At 39.7% G+C, this 15540-nt stretch overlaps 1 protein-coding gene across 4 annotated transcripts; it reads left to right on the top strand.

Moving 5' to 3' along the window:
* The first annotated feature begins 7407 nt into the window (after positions 1 to 7407).
* LOC148041199 (protein TOPLESS-RELATED PROTEIN 2-like) lies at positions 7408 to 15278 on the top strand. Of its 4 annotated transcripts, XM_087677946.1 has the most exons (25): positions 7413 to 7811; positions 8202 to 8381; positions 8468 to 8581; positions 8654 to 8812; positions 8922 to 9096; positions 9177 to 9306; positions 9398 to 9519; positions 9699 to 9846; positions 9959 to 10068; positions 10159 to 10228; positions 10319 to 10392; positions 10550 to 10645; positions 10723 to 10818; positions 10938 to 11065; positions 11499 to 11733; positions 11820 to 11999; positions 12090 to 12194; positions 12366 to 12509; positions 12623 to 12733; positions 12820 to 12999; positions 13083 to 13211; positions 13290 to 13385; positions 13467 to 13649; positions 14168 to 14340; positions 14840 to 15278. In XM_087677946.1, the coding sequence occupies exons 1-25, from the start codon at positions 7732 to 7734 to the stop codon at positions 15027 to 15029; spliced, it is 3408 nt and encodes a 1135-aa protein (XP_087534072.1). In that variant the 5' UTR covers positions 7413 to 7731; the 3' UTR covers positions 15030 to 15278. The 4 variants fall into 4 exon arrangements, with proteins under 4 accessions (XP_087534063.1, XP_087534045.1, XP_087534054.1 ...); XM_087677937.1 differs by having other exon boundaries at positions 7408 to 7811; positions 8997 to 9096; positions 10159 to 10392; XM_087677919.1 differs by having other exon boundaries at positions 7409 to 7811; positions 10159 to 10392.
* Positions 15279 to 15540: the final 262 nt, after the last annotated feature.

The raw sequence follows: 15540 nt of genomic DNA on the forward strand, positions 1-15540 counted from the left end.
GTTACTCTTAGGGAATCAACAAAGCAAATAGAGTTTCTCTGAAGAGCCCAAGGAATAAGACACATTGATGAAGGCATTGTGATCAATATTATTGTGATTGCACCATTGCCATTCATATTACTAGCCCCATGCCATACACCGTGCAAAGGATAAGTCATCAATGGCCATAGTACTCACATCAAAAGTGACTATTCTTGATTTTCTTCTTATATTAAGGCTTTTGATCAAGGGTGGACTATTGGGGCTCTACATTTGTAACTTTGTAGCATGCACAATGAATTGATGGTTGTAATAACATATCAAATAAATAGTTATTATGCATGCATACTAAAGAAATCATGCTTTCAAAGACAACTAACATGTGTATAACACTCTCATTAAGTATTGATGCCTTGCTACAATGATCTCTACGTTTTTTCTCAATAATAATGCATGCAACTTTTAGATTTCCTCCCCATTATCAATGTGCTTTGCGACACTTGTCCATCCCTTATGGTGGTGCTTGGATGACATCCCAAAAATAAAATAAATACCATACAATAATGCATTGGAACTTCTAGATATTGTTAATACTTTTAGATTTGTCTATTTTGTAGAGTTTAGTAAGTGGAAAGAATAAAAAGTTGTGTCATAAAGATGGATTGAAAGAGGTACATGATGGAGGAAGGATAATCTCAAGAGGGAATGAAATTACAAATATTTGCCTCTATCCTAGGAAAGTGTTGCCACCACATGCAAGAGAAGAGATAGGTTGAAGGGCTAGATGTTGATGCCTTGGCAAAGTTGCAAAAGCTTGTTGAGACCATGCTTAGGAAGAGATTGTATCCAATTCTATTATTGGTCTATCTATTTGAGAATCAATTTAACAAAATAAGATGAGCATGACTTTGGACCTTTCATGCTTAAGAAGAGATTGTACCCAATCTTGTGTCCTTCATTCTCTTCATTTTGTGTTGTGTTGTTTCCTTCATTATTTCTTGTGCTATAATTTGATTGTTTTATAATAGATAATTTTTTATAGAGTTATTCTTAGGGAGTTGGCAAAGAGCACTATTTCAATGCAAAGCCTAAGAAATAAATATATTCTTCATCAATATATTATTGAATGACAAAACATCATGGTTAGTGATTGTTTGGGATGGCAATTCAACATTAAGAACAACTTTTTAAGTTATGACATAAATATTTATGCCGTACTTAGACACTGTACCCTCGAGAAAGTATATGGTGTGTATTTATGTACTAAGATGATTGCATACATAGTTAAAGGTATAATTGTTTTACTAATGGCTATATGAAAACCATCCCTATATAGAGGGGAGGTCTAGATTGATAAGGTAAATATACTTAGAGACCTCCTAAAATTTCCTATCAATGTATGGATTTTGAAATATTTTGGGAGATTATATACATGGTTATCCTAATTATGTAAAGTTAGGAATTTACATGCATTCTAGGCTAGGGAACACCCAATTGTGTGTGTATATAAGACCTTGTTTCTTGGAAGGAGACGCATGGTTAGCTTTATGAACATATGGAATGTATTTATTTGGTAGATACAAGCTCAAGGCATATTAAACACTTGTATGCTATATAATCAAAGATAAAGATAATAACTATGGGATAAGAATTGTGCCCTTTTATCAATTCAAAGTATGCATTGTGATTAGATCAAGATAAAATATATCCTCATACCAGGCTAAAATATACATAGGGATAATATCCATGTGGAGTTTGGGTAATACCATTAGTGTATTAAAAATTTGATAAGGTTGGCCATTTGACGAGTTTGTCTAGGAAGGAAGGAATGCTAGGATATAAACTTACTTTAGGCAATATTCAAACCCATAAAAAATAACATTTAGATATTTATGTTTGTTGTGACACATGGGTTTAGATGATGTTGCTTTAATGGAAATAGAAAAATTTTGAACCCATGTATTTCAAGTTAAGAGTTCAATGTAAAAGTATAAGTTTCTATGCATAAGTATCAACTATGGGTCCAATATCTACCATCCACCAAGGATAGGGGTACATATTTCTTCAAAAAAATAGAAGATATGTATCTACTATGGCTTATAGATGTATGTTGGGGGGGCGAGGGGAGGGGGATGCAAGCATGTGCATGTTGCTAGCAACAATAATGAACCATTCCATTGGCTTGATCACTTACATGTTGGGATTATTGCTTAGTTGTCATAAAATCATGATTTGGCAATTTGAGGCTTGTGTTAAGAATCATAACCATTAGAACAAAGGTTTTCTAAATATCACAAAGGAGGTGCTTTAGTTCTTGAGGGTAATAATTTGAATAATACAAATGTCCTAGGTTCTTTGGCATTTTGGGGGGGGAGAGAGAGAGAGAGAGAGAGAGAGAGAGAGAGAGAGAGAGAGAGAGAGAGAGAGAGAGAGAGAGAGAGAGAGAGAGAGAGAGAGAGAGAGAGTTGCATACACACTTGTTCTTTACTTTCTCTTTATGCATTCTTCCTTCATGTTATAAAATTTCATTCTTGAAAGGGTAAAGAAGACAACCCACTACAATCAATAATTGTGTCTTATGAAACACTAAGAACATGAAAGGAGTTTGATCAAGTCTTCATTTGTCTCTTGGATGAATTAGTAATTAGTAAGTAAATTAAGAATGTAGCAAAACCTAAAGCATTGATAAATTTGAATTTATATTTAATCAATATCATAAGGTAAAAGGTAGTTCCCTGCTTTACAATCTAGTAGTTGCAATTGCTAACAATTTGGTAGGTTCAACATGTTATAAGACCTTAAAGTTTCCCACATTCTAGCTTTCTCAAGCAAAGTGCTAAGTGGGGAATAACTTTACTCTTGGTGTGTGTACGTTATCTGTTTAGATTAACAACTCTTTTTGCTTTCATAAGTTTCTATGTGTCCCTCGTGCTTGATATGCCCTTGATATATGCATGAGTCCTAACATTTATGCATGGAGCCATGTGTAGCTCTTGAATCCATTTATTCTAGCAAAAGCATAAAGGTTTTGAAGTTTGAGCTCTGAAAGTGACTTAAAACAATGTTTTGATGATGGCTTCGAGAAAAAAGATTGTTGTGCTGTGAGAAAGAAGGAAAGAGAGACCTCCTCTCATTGGTAAAGGTGAATTTTATGTTGTTGGTCTTACCTTTCCAAAAGAGATAGTGGTGAGCTCTATTCCTTCAAAAGTCAATGCCACTCTTAAGGTTGTGTGAAAATGAGATCCTCCGAATAACATCATGACTTTGGCTACTTAAAAAGCTTAACCTTAGTGTTGTCCACAACAAAGTGGACATGCGTAGGACGCACCACACATCATTTGTCACAACACCCCTAGATTTTATTATTCTTGATTTTGACATCAACATTTCCAATTACTCACGTCTCTTGGTGCGTATGCTGAAAGAACTTTTGTTGGAAATCTATGGATCTACAAAAATGGATTGGAACTATTAAGAATCAACTATGTTTAGAAGTCATGCGTGAGCTCAAGTTTGAGCTTTACTAACTATATACAAATGACACCTTGAGTTTATAATATGAAGATGCAATGTTTTAGCTTCTATCAAGTAACGAAGATGATGAGGACATCAAATACGCAAGGGAAGCGATAATAAGAGATAGCCACAAAAGTTATGAACCATTCTCTCACATTTTTAGAATGTATCTCCCTTAGATCGATTTTTAGAATGCATCATTAAAGCCTAAAAATGACCTTAGATCAAATTTTAGTTGGTTTTTGGCCCATACTTGAGTGAACCTTGTGTCATTTACACCTACCTCCAAGCTTTTGACCTTCCAATTTACAATTATTTATGCTACATTTTTCGATGAAATAAAAGTAGAACTCTACGCTTGCAACTTTATGTTTGGTTTCATGTGTAAACATGTTTCACTCATATGGAAATAGTTATGTAGTTGAAAAAGGACATCATTTTTCCTTCTTTCATTTTACAAGTTTTTAACACCCAAGTTGTTGGGAAAATGGTGTTTAACAAGCAATGGCCTCATTTTGCAAAAATCTAAGTCTTTGAGAACCCATATCTCAAATAGCTAGTATATAGTGTGCATCAGCATCAAGTGTTAAGAGCTACATGTTGGGAGTGGTCACTCTCAATACTATTTGGGTTACAAATACACTACAAAGGGATCTCTCAAAATATTGGAGAATCAAGTTCTCAACATCAATGATGCCTTTAGCCTCTAGTCTTAGGCATACATTTATGACGGGTGCTCAAATGCTTTTGTGATCCATAAGTTTATTTATCTTACAATTATTTGCCTATCTTTACAAATAATTACTTTGCTCATGTACATACAAAACTTCCATAGCAAACCCCAATCATAGATCTAAGGATCTAGAAATACTTGTACATGTGCTCCAAAAAACACAATATGCCTTTTAATAAAGAACCTATAATAGTCAACCAAAAACTATAACATTATTTTGGTAAAACCTCATGAACTCAAGCTTGTCAATTTCAAGGTATTACATAATTTGAATGTGTGAAAAATATTATTTGGCAATTGTGAGTTGAGCTCATTGAAACCAATGGCTTGATGCTATGTGTTTATAGGACATAATAATGCACCATTCTTTTACAAAGTGACACTACACTACCCATACATGGGAATCCAAGCTCAATTGTGTAAAATAGTGTGCACTTCCTCCTTTATTGTCCATTTGTGGTCTACATGGATTCTCACTTGAAATTTTATTGTTCAATAAAAGTTATGGACAAGTGGGCATAAACATTGCCCTTTTAAGGTTTGTTAGGTCAAGGAACAAAGCTCCAACACATAAACTTGCTAGAGAATTTTAATGATAAGTCAAGAAGGTGTTTGATATACTAAAGAAGAACTCTAAGTGCAAATATACTAGCTTGGAGCACATACTCATATTCTTAATTACATTACAAAATAAGCGTTTTGGGAAGAGGCTAAACATAATTGTGAAGGTTATAGATCTATTTCCATGTCGACACATACTCAAGGAGCCTTGAGTGAGTCACATAACAAATCATTTAATGGGACAAATTGATCAACATGCAAATGGACATGTGATAGTCACATCTCTTAAAGCCTTTAGTGGCACTAAGTCTTTGTACAATAGGGCAAGGTTATTCATGTAATGATTCCTTTTCTATGCTAGAGTGACTATTGCCTGCTCTCTTGGCTAACATTTGCAAGGGAGGCAACACCTCTTGTTGTGGGCATTTAGGTGTGAATAAAAAAATAAAAAAAGCTTATATGATCGTGCATTATGGGGAAAAAAAAGGAAAGAAAGACATGTGTGGATCTGTGTTTGTGAAAATTTGAGGTTACTGGTTAGAGTGAAGTAGTACTTGGCTTCAGTGGAGTGAAGGTAACAACCCCTCCCCTCACAAAAACAATGTTGTGCTTGTAGAGGAAAGGAAGAATGGGGTTTCAATGCCCCTCCATAACCCTATAAACCCTTGTAAAAAGAGCAATGTTAATGCATGACTAGCAAGGTTTACAATTGCTAACAATCTCTATTGGTCTAACTAGATGTCAATTTAGTCATCCACAAATTGTTGACATTTTATTGGTGAACTTTTTGTTTGAATTCACTATTAATCCTACTAGCATTGTGGTCTATTGACTGTGGTGAAGTGATATGTTTCACTACACTTCTAACACTTTTAGCCTTGCCGTGATGCAACCTTGAGTGTCGAGGGGGCAGCAAAAAAAAGGAAGATAACTTTTGAAATGGAGAAAGAAAAGGTTTTAGAATTTGATGAAGTTAACTCCATTTAGTTATGTTTTAGGGGAATGCCACACCTAAGTTGACAATACTTAAACAAGCAAGAGGGAGTATGAAAGAAGCAAGGCCACCCGCACATTGATGATTTAAGGACCCCATTTGTGTTAACAAGGAGAGAGAGCATGATTAAGGCGAGAGAGAGCCATGTAGAGGAGAAAGAAAAAAGTCTTCAAGAGAGAAAACATGGTTTCCACCAATTAACGATTGCTAAGTCTTTGGACTTCTGGAAGTTCATGGAGTACCACCATTTTTTGAGGTACTCCCTAAACTCCCTAAAGTTTTGATGTAAAGTTAAGAGTGGCCAAATAAGAGCCCTGCCACGCACAAGTACATAAACTTGTAGTGGCAGGACCATAAACTTGCAGGTTGCACAATCACCAACAAGTCATACGTCTCAAGGACCTGGCTATATATATTTGGGTGAATTCATTAGAGGAGCTGAGAGAAGATTTGTTTGTGAGCTAGGAATGGTTGCGGTGCCAATTGTTGTCGAATACCTCAACAGTAATTGTGCTAGTTAATGGAGCGTTCTCTATTTCTGAAGCTCCTTCATACACTGTAGCAAGTTTCACTTTTGCAGGAGATGAAGTCAGGCGAGGTCAAGTTAATAGGCCAGACCAGTTGTTTCTTAGTCTGTATGAATTGACTTGCGTGTGTTCTGGCTTTAAGCCAACCACACACTATTAAACTCGACTATGTAAGCTTGTAAAAGTGAAATTTACTTAGCTGATGTTAGTGAAATGCTAAGTGGCAAGTTCCAACGAGAGCCAGGTAAAGGAAAGGAAGGGGGGGGGGGAGGGGGAAGGGGGGACTTGAAATGTTCCAAGGTTGAAAGGTTTTTGTGTTGGCTTTGAAAAAGTGTTAATTAAAAAAAATAAAATCCGTGACTGGGATGTGAAATTTGAATAACCGGGAATTACTGGGGAGTAGAAAAATGCGCACCAATGAAAAGACGCGTACGGGGGGGGGGGGGGGGGTTAAAATGGGAGCTTTAGGTAGGGTTTTGAACTTTGGAGGAAGGGGACAGAAAATCTTATGCACATCGAGGGGGTACGGCACGTTTGCGGGCCCCACACACGGCCACGAGATGGAAGGCTTTTCAATTAAACCCCTTTCCGGACGTATGGTCCTTTCCAGGAGAGTTCGGATAAAACGTTTCAGATTATAGAAAATAAATAAATAAAATGCCAGTCTGTCACAGGACGGGTCGCCCCTCGGCGGTTCCTTCACACCCGCGCCCAGAGAACAGTTTTTGCCCCTTTCCTTTTTTCAGGCCCTTTTTTTCACATTTTCTTTCTCGGATTTTGTCATTGGATGGCGGGGCCTTGGGCAGGTGGAAAGGGAGGGCGGGGATGCTGCCGTCAGCCCCCGGCATCCAGAAAAGGCCCCCTCGTTTTGTCAGTCGACTTATCAGATAACCGCTTCGCGACAGGCGCAATAAGTAGGGCAATGTCTGATAGCTTATCATCTCGCCCGATAAGCGATCTCGTTTGTTGAAAGCCTATCCTATTTTCCGATAACCAGATCAGGCGTTCAAAAAAGCTATCACCACAGCGTTTATACGCCGTTGGACATATCAAAAACGCCAGAACGCGTATCAAAAGGGGGGACCGTATTTTTTTCCTTCCCTTCTTTCTTCTGCTCTCCCCGGCCTGAAAGTCTCCCCTAATTACCTTCTTTCCTTTCTTACCTCTTCCATCTCTCTCTCACCAGGCCTGCACACATTCTCAGAAAAAAAGATCTCCTGCCATAGCCAGACTTTCGGCATGCGTCTCTCCTCCTCCGCTTCTCTGACACCTTCTACTTCCGCCATGGCCACGCTCCTACTTCCATCCCGAGGCTTACACGCAAGCCTTTAGCTTCCTTGCCCGATTCTGGCTTCCGTCGGTCGCTTGCTGGTCTCTTCCGAGCAGATCCTTCTTCAAAGATCTAGCCAACAGAACGAAGCATGTCGTCCCTCAGCCGCGAGCTCGTCTTCCTCATCCTGCAGTTCCTGGACGAAGAGAAGTTCAAAGAAACCGTGCATAAGTACGATTTTTGTGTTTTTCTTCTTATTTGGTTTTCTGCGGTTTCCTCTTTGCAGTTTAATGTCTCATTTGGTCCAGTTTTGGTGCAAAAGTTGTGTTTTCTGCTGTGTCTTGCATCTCGTGTTTCTATGTATTTTGCGTCTGCTTCTAGGAGCCTATCAGCACCTTGTTTCTTTCAAATCGAAAGTTTTCTAGGTTTATCCGGTGTTCCTGCCTCTCCGTTGTGTTCTCTCGGTCCCGCATCTTCTGTCGAATGTCATGCAGGAAGGCCCAACGCTTAGAAAGCGTCTTTTCTTGTCTAGGAATTCTAGCATCCTTCCTGACCCTTTAGAAAATTCTTTCTTTAGCCTGTCCTACTGTCACTTTTTAACATTATATCTGCTTCTATCAGATTAGAACAGGAGTCTGGGTTCTTTTTCAACATGAAATACTTTGAAGATCAAGTTCAGGCAGGAGAATGGGAGGAGGTTGAGCGATATCTTTCTGGTTTCACCAAGGTTGATGACAACCGTTATTCTATGAAGATATTTTTTGAGATCCGGAAGCAGAAATACTTGGAAGCATTAGACAAGTGAGTGCTAGATGTATGGTACCTAAGACACGGCAGGATTAAACAAGATCACATGGCTTAGTTGTTGATGTTTTTGGGCACTGCAGACAAGATCGTGCGAAAGCTGTCGATATTCTGGTTAGAGACCTCAAAGTCTTTTCCTCGTTTAATGAGGAGTTGTACAAGGAGATTACACAGCTTCTGACCTTGGATAATTTTAGGTAATTGTTGCAAGTTGACGTTTTCTTTAGCTTTCAATTGTTGTCAGGAAACTTACCTTGAAGCAAATGCAGGGAGAATGAGCAGCTGTCTAAGTATGGGGACACCAAGTCGGCAAGAACTATTATGCTTGTAGAGCTTAAAAAGCTTATAGAGGCCAATCCCCTGTTTCGGGACAAATTGACTTTTCCTGGACTAAAGGCTTCAAGACTAAGGACACTGATTAATCAAAGGTACACAGTGCTTTTGCATTTTCAAAGCCATGCATGGTGTGGCAGCGTTGTTGTTGGCATTCTTGTAACTGTTTTGCCACGTATGCTGTTCGTATTGCAAAAATTGCAGCCTGAATTGGCAGCATCAGCTTTGTAAGAATCCCCGGCCCAATCCAGATATCAAAACATTGTTTGTTGACCATAGCTGTGGACCACCTAATGGAACTCGTGCGCCACCCCCCACTGCCAATCAACTTGTTGGTGCTTTGCCCAAAGGTGGTGGATTCCCTCCACTGGCGCATGGGGTAAGCTCATTGGAACTATGGATAGTGTGTGTTGGCCAACATACAAGGGCTGTCCTAATCTGAGCATGTTTTGTGTACAGCCATTCCCCCCTGCAGCTGCCTCATCTGCAAGTGCTCTAGCTGGGTGGATGGCAGCAACTCCCAATCCTCCTGCCCCTCATACAGCCATTGCTGCTGGACCGGCTGCAATTGCTCCTCCTCCGAATGCAGGTGAGCCTTGTAGTCCTGCATGGTGGGAAGTTCATTTTGTTAGTTGTATTGCCTGATAATGTGACGTAGGGGGTTCATTCAATAAATGCAGCGGTTGGTCTTCTGAAACGACCTAGGACACCTCCAGCAAATAATCCTGCTGTTGACTACCAATCTGCAGATTCGGAGCACATCATGAAGAGGGCTCGCTCCACTGGACAGGCTGCTGATGAGGTTTTTTTTTTTCTAATCCCTGTATTGTTCTGGATATCCATTGGTGAAAGTAACAATAAGGGACCAGTTTATTGCAGCTGTTGGAGTTGTCAGTGTGCCCCAAAACTCAGCAAGTTGGGAACACTTGACTATTTCTCTTGATTATGTTGAGATTTTATGTGAGATGTAATGGTTGGCAGGTCAGCTACTCTGTGGGGCCTGTATCCAGCCATCTTCCAAGCATGTATCCACCTGATGACCTGCCGAAGACAGTGGCACGAACATTGAACCAGGGCTCATGTGTGATGAGCATGGATTTCCATCCTCTTCAACAGACCATATTACTCGGTAACTTCAAGTTAAACATTATGATATGCAACTTCAGCACGATGTAGCGCTCATGAAGAAACCGGCAAAGATGAGATTGTTAGAGAGCTTGTGTTTGTGTAAATGATTGTAGTTGGTACAAATGTGGGGGATATTGCTATATGGGATGTTGGCTCAAGGGAACGACTAGCTTACAAATCTTTCAAAGTTTGGGATATCAGCTCATGCTCGGTGAATATGCAGGTAAATTAGAGTTCTCTACTTTAGCTCGTTTGCTCTTGCATTGGCATCAATCATCTTCTAATGGAACTTGATATCTACCGATGTATTCAGGCTGCACTTGTCAAAGATCCTGCTGTGTCTGTCAATAGATGTGTCTGGAGTCCAGATGGAACTTTAGTGGGTAAGAGACTGTTTCATGTGCTTCTTATGTTTGATCTTGTGGCAGAGCGGGGTTTAGTTACATTTTTGATGGTGTTGTTGAATTGGGCAGGGGTGGCGTTCTCCAAGCATGTTGTCCATACATACTCATATTTTGGTGGTATTGATCTTCGAACACATATTGAGGTAAGCCAGATAAATTGGCTGTACAGCTATTTGCAGTTTTGTTAATCAATGCACCAGGTTCAAATATGTTCAGAAAACTGCAAGAGACAAATAGGGCCATCCGCCAACTTATGGAGGTTTGTGATGTATACTGTTGACAATTTTCTTCTACTAACAGATAGATGCACATGTTGGGGGAGTGAATGATATTGCCTTCTCCCATCCTAATAAACAGCTGTGCATTATCACATGTGGAGATGACAAAACTATCAAGGTGATATTTAAAGATATTTTCTCTTCAGTAAAACATATGATCATAATGAGGCAATTAAAATTGAATCTCTTACACAGGTTTGGGATGCAATGAGTGGTCGCAAACAATACTCTTTTGAAGGCCATGAGGCTTCAGTCTATTCAGTGTGTCCACATCACAAGGAAAACATTCAGGTGTGTCCTAATCTGCCTTAAAAATCCTGAATGTATCCTCTGGGAGATAGGAATGGTGGTTCTCTTCTGTGTTGATTGTTTCTGATGCGAAAGGCTTATTACACTCCTTTGTTGTGTAGTTCATATTTTCAACTGCAATTGATGGGAAAATCAAGGCTTGGCTGTATGACCATATGGGATCCAGGGTGGATTACGATGCCCCTGGTCATTGGTGCACAACTATGGCTTACAGTGCAGATGGGACAAGGTATTATGACAAGCTACTTTGTTGATGTGGATCTTTTTGTACTTACAAACACACCATTTTTGTATGTATGCTTGTTGATTGTGTGCCTAGACAGTGCCCTTCTGCACTTCCAGTTCTTCATTTTTCAAGTTTGTCAGTACATAATACGTGATGGACTCGCAGCTGTCACCATGAGCACTGTTTCTTCTCTTTGTTTGAGGTTGCTTATAATTCAATTTTCTCATTGAAGTTGAGAAAGTGGTTTTCAAACCGCCAACAGTCATATTCTTTTGATGCAATGACTGCATCACAGTATGTCTGCCCATTTTGATGTCATAGGGTTATGTACTCTTATGCAGGAAATACGTAAAGCATGTGGCACTTTGTGAGTTGGTAATGAGGTAGTATACAGGTCTGGGGTGGTTTTTCTAATTTTACATCTTCCTGATCTTAGGCTTTTCTCCTGTGGGACTAGCAAAGAGGGTGAATCATCTCTGGTCGAATGGAACGAGAGTGAAGGAGCTATCAAAAGGACTTATTCAGGTTTTCGGAAGCGCTCCCTGGGTGTTGTGCAGTTTGATACAACGAAGAACCGCTTTCTTGCAGCAGGGGATGAATTTCAAATCAAATTTTGGGATATGGATAATACAAATATACTCACAACAATTGATGCTGAGGGTGGTTTGCCTGTAAGCCACTCTTTGGGAGCGTATAAAAAATGAGGTTTTAATTTGATTTCTAAATGTTTGAAACTAATCCATCTTGCAATACTTAGGCAAGTCCACGTCTTCGTTTCAACAAAGAGGGTTCGCTTCTTGCTGTCACTACAAATGAGAATGGAATAAAAATATTAGCAAATTCAGAGGGACTTAGGCTACTACGTGCTCTTGAAAACCGGGGCGACAGTCGTACATATGAATCTGTAAGGACATCAGTTGAACCAGCTGCTTCTAAGGTGAGATTTGGTGCTCTACACAGTACCACCATTGGTTTGTTTGGAGGCCTTGAGAATGACTGGTTAAGGAAGATTTGTGTGCTCTTGTAGTCGCTTGGTGTGAATGCAATGGTTGCAGTAAGTGCTGCAAGTGGTCTGGCTGCTAGCGCCACAGTTTCCGACAGACTTTCACCTGCTGTCTCAATGGTTGCATTGGTAAGTCATTCCCTTGTACATAGCCTTTTTTTGCAGGTGGTTTGTTGTTACTGAAATAACTTAAAGCTATGTTCCTCAATCCATATTACACAGCATTGTTTAAAGTGCTTTGCTATGCTCATTTTGCTTGTTTGAGATTTGGAATGACTCGCATGTTCTTTGTACAAGCAGCCAATGGATAGCAATCGAGCTGTTGATGTGAAGCCTAGGATTGAAGAATCAGTGGATAAGAGTAAGTCATGGAAACTGACAGAGATTACGGAAGCAGCTCAATGTCGAACGTTGCGTCTCCCAGATAACCTGCCAGCAAGCAAGGTTAGTAATCTGCCTTTTTCACAGGAAGATGCTTCAAGTTAGGGTAGTTTCCCTATGCTTTATTGACAGTGATATCTAGTTTATTGACTTGCGAGCTTGCTTTACAATGGCAGGTGTCGAGGTTGATATATACCAATGCTGGCGTTTCCTTATTGGCACTGGCTTCCAATGCTGTCCACAAGTTATGGAAGTGGCAAAGGGGTGATCACCATCCATCTGGAAAGGTATGAATATGAAGAAGTGAAAGTATTTGTTGATTATTGTAAGTGGGCATTAAGGGGTGACAAGATGGTCTGGTGGATCTATGTAGGCAACAGCTTCTTTAACCCCCCAGTTGTGGCAGCCTGCTAGTGGTATTCTCATGACTAATGATATCAGCGAAACAAATCCTGAAGAAGCTGTACCGTGCATAGCACTTTCAAAGAATGATTCATATGTTATGTCTGCTTCAGGAGGCAAAGTATCTCTATTTAACATGATGACTTTCAAGGTGCAGTCATTTGCTCATTTTCCCAGCCAGCATGTGCCAATCTAGTGAATGAGCAGGCGCTAATGCACTATTGGTCTGTACAGGTAATGACAACATTTATGTCACCTCCTCCAGCCGCGACCTTTTTAGCATTTCATCCTTTAGACAACAATATAATTGCGATTGGAATGGAAGACTCCACCATACATATCTACAATGTTAGAGTGGATGAGGTAATTTTATGAAAAGCATGCAGGATGCAGTCAACAGAAAGTTTTGAGGTGTTTTAACAATTAAAGCAACTTTTACAGGTAAAAAGCAAGCTGAAGGGGCATTCAAAAAGAATATCTGGTCTTGCGTTCTCGAAAAAGCTGAATGTGCTTGTCTCATCAGGGGCAGATGCTCAGGTTTGTATGACTTTGTGCTTCTCCGAATATAACTGTAAGCTTAGATTGGCTTAATGGAAACGTCAACTTGTGGATGCGTAGGTGTGCGTATGGACAACTGATGGATGGGAAAAGAAGAAATCAAAGCTTTTACAGGCTGGAAGGTCACCCCCTGCCACGGGAGATACTCGAGTGCAGTTTCACAATGATCAAGTTCGGTTGCTTGTTGTTCATGAAAGCCAGCTTGCCATTTATGATGGTGCTAAGCTAGAGTGCCTGCGACAGGTTTGCTTTCTTTATAACCAACTTCTGGGTTTGATTGCAAGTTTTCATTTTGAACCAGTTCTGGTTGATGCTTATGGTAAAAGTGAGCCAAACCTGCTTCTATATAGTACCTATAAGATCTTTAGATGTCTTGCTTTTCTTTTGATGACCTCAATCTGAGCTTACAATCCTTAAAAGGTTTTATTGCATGGGTAGAATGCCACATGTGACTAAGAATGCACACATTTTATTACCCACTTACACTTGTGTTCGTGCATCCATATTATATCACAGATTGTTACAAAAAGATGTTCTGAAACACCTTCCTTATGGTATTTTGAAGGTCCTTTCACGTATTCTTCTTCTAATGTTACTACTTGTGCACCTGTAAATGGGTAGTTCAAAGGAGCATTATGATTATGGTTATGACACTACTGAGGAGGAATATACTGTATAATGATGAGGTTTAAAATCAACCCTTGGTAGATCCCGAAACATTTTGCTCAAATCAGTTTTGTGGTTTTCTTGTTTCCTTGCAGTGGGTTCCTCATGACTCCTTTATGGCACCCATCTCCAATGCCACTTATTCCTGTGATAGCCAGCTTATATATGCCAGTTTTTGTGATGGTTCAGTAGGAGTTTTTGATGCAGAGAGTTTACGTCCTCGGTGCAGAATAGCTTCTTCAGTTTACTCAATAGTGGGTGCAGGAAGGTAAGTTCATGTGCTTGATTTCTGCATTTGAGGTCTTGCTCTAAAATATCTATGCATGCGTATTCATGCAGATTATGCTGATGTGAATTTCTGGTACCATATTTCATTTGCAAGAATTACCTACTAGCCTAGCTGGAGCTGCATACACTGTACTTGTAAATGTATGGCCTAGATTCTAGTTTTGTGGTGTGTTTTCCTGCAGGTTTGCATACGCACATGAAGATGAAATGTGGAATTTTTTGTGTCTTTTGTTTATGAGGGTCATGCTGTAGAATAACTGGAGCTGCTATAGTTACTAGTTTCGAAACTTGTGATAAAGATTCTAGGGTACATAAATAGCTACTCTATGAGCACGTGGGATACGACTCTGTCTAAAAAAAATAAATCTTTATATGTTAGTCTACACACGTCTGTGCAGGAGTATTTATGTGTTCACAGGCAGGAGGGGTGAGGCAGGTAGGGAAAGAGGAAGAATCTAAGTTTTTGTTTTTCGCTGCAGCTCTGTTTATCCATTAGTGATTGCAGCACATCCCATGGAGCCCAATCAATTTGCTCTGGGGTTGACTGATGGTGGTGTACAAGTGCTAGAGCCTTCAGAGTCAGAGGGCAGATGGGGAGTTCCGCCACCTGATAATGGAACTATGGTGGCGGTGACAAGTGCATCAATTTCAGAACAAACCCCAAGGTAGCATTAATCGGTAGTACTAATTGTGGGGTTCCAGCTTCTAATGCGGCCCTGCTTTATTTTGTAAATTATACGGATCGAATGTCCCTGTACTTGTACAGAAGCTCTGGACGCTGTAACTTGAATTACAGTAATGGTGTTTATGATAGTGGATCTATGAGGGGTTTCCATTGAGATGACCTTTTGCAGGGCTTGTACAAAAGTCCAACATTTGTAATTGTTGAATCAATTGAAGAGGCCCATTTGTTCAGCATGTTTTGGTTGTAATGACTACTAAACTGTATCATGCATCCTACCCAGTGACCTTGTGGCGTTCAGTACCAAAATCCTTACTAATTGGTGTCCCCAAAGTTTAGCCAGTTTTGTTGGTGAAACCATTGCAGGCCCCCACATGGAAAATGCAAAAAGGGTTGACTTGTTTTTTTTCCTGCCCTCCCAAAACTCTTTGCTTAATAATCATTTATTCACCATTTTTTTGGTGGCTCCAATGCCAAGAATATTTTGCATCATCAAGA

Source organism: Lygodium microphyllum, chromosome 1, assembly GCF_053477565.2.
Source record: "Lygodium microphyllum isolate KBCC chromosome 1, Lygodium_microphyllum_v1.1.10, whole genome shotgun sequence".
In the NCBI taxonomy this organism is placed as follows: domain Eukaryota; kingdom Viridiplantae; phylum Streptophyta; class Polypodiopsida; order Schizaeales; family Lygodiaceae; genus Lygodium; species Lygodium microphyllum.

What these genes read in the sequence shown, in the direction of transcription:
- LOC148041199 (XM_087677919.1), top strand. Translation starts at nt 7,732, where the DNA reads ATGTCGTCCCTCAGCCGCGAGCTCGTCTTCCTCATCCTGCAGTTCCTG. An exon ending in AGGACACTGATTAATCAAAG is followed by an intron (nt 8,813 to 8,921) that starts GTACACAGTGCT and finishes CAAAAATTGCAG; the next exon opens with CCTGAATTGGCAGCATCAGC. An exon ending in ATGCTGAGGGTGGTTTGCCT is followed by an intron (nt 11,734 to 11,819) that starts GTAAGCCACTCT and finishes TGCAATACTTAG; the next exon opens with GCAAGTCCACGTCTTCGTTT.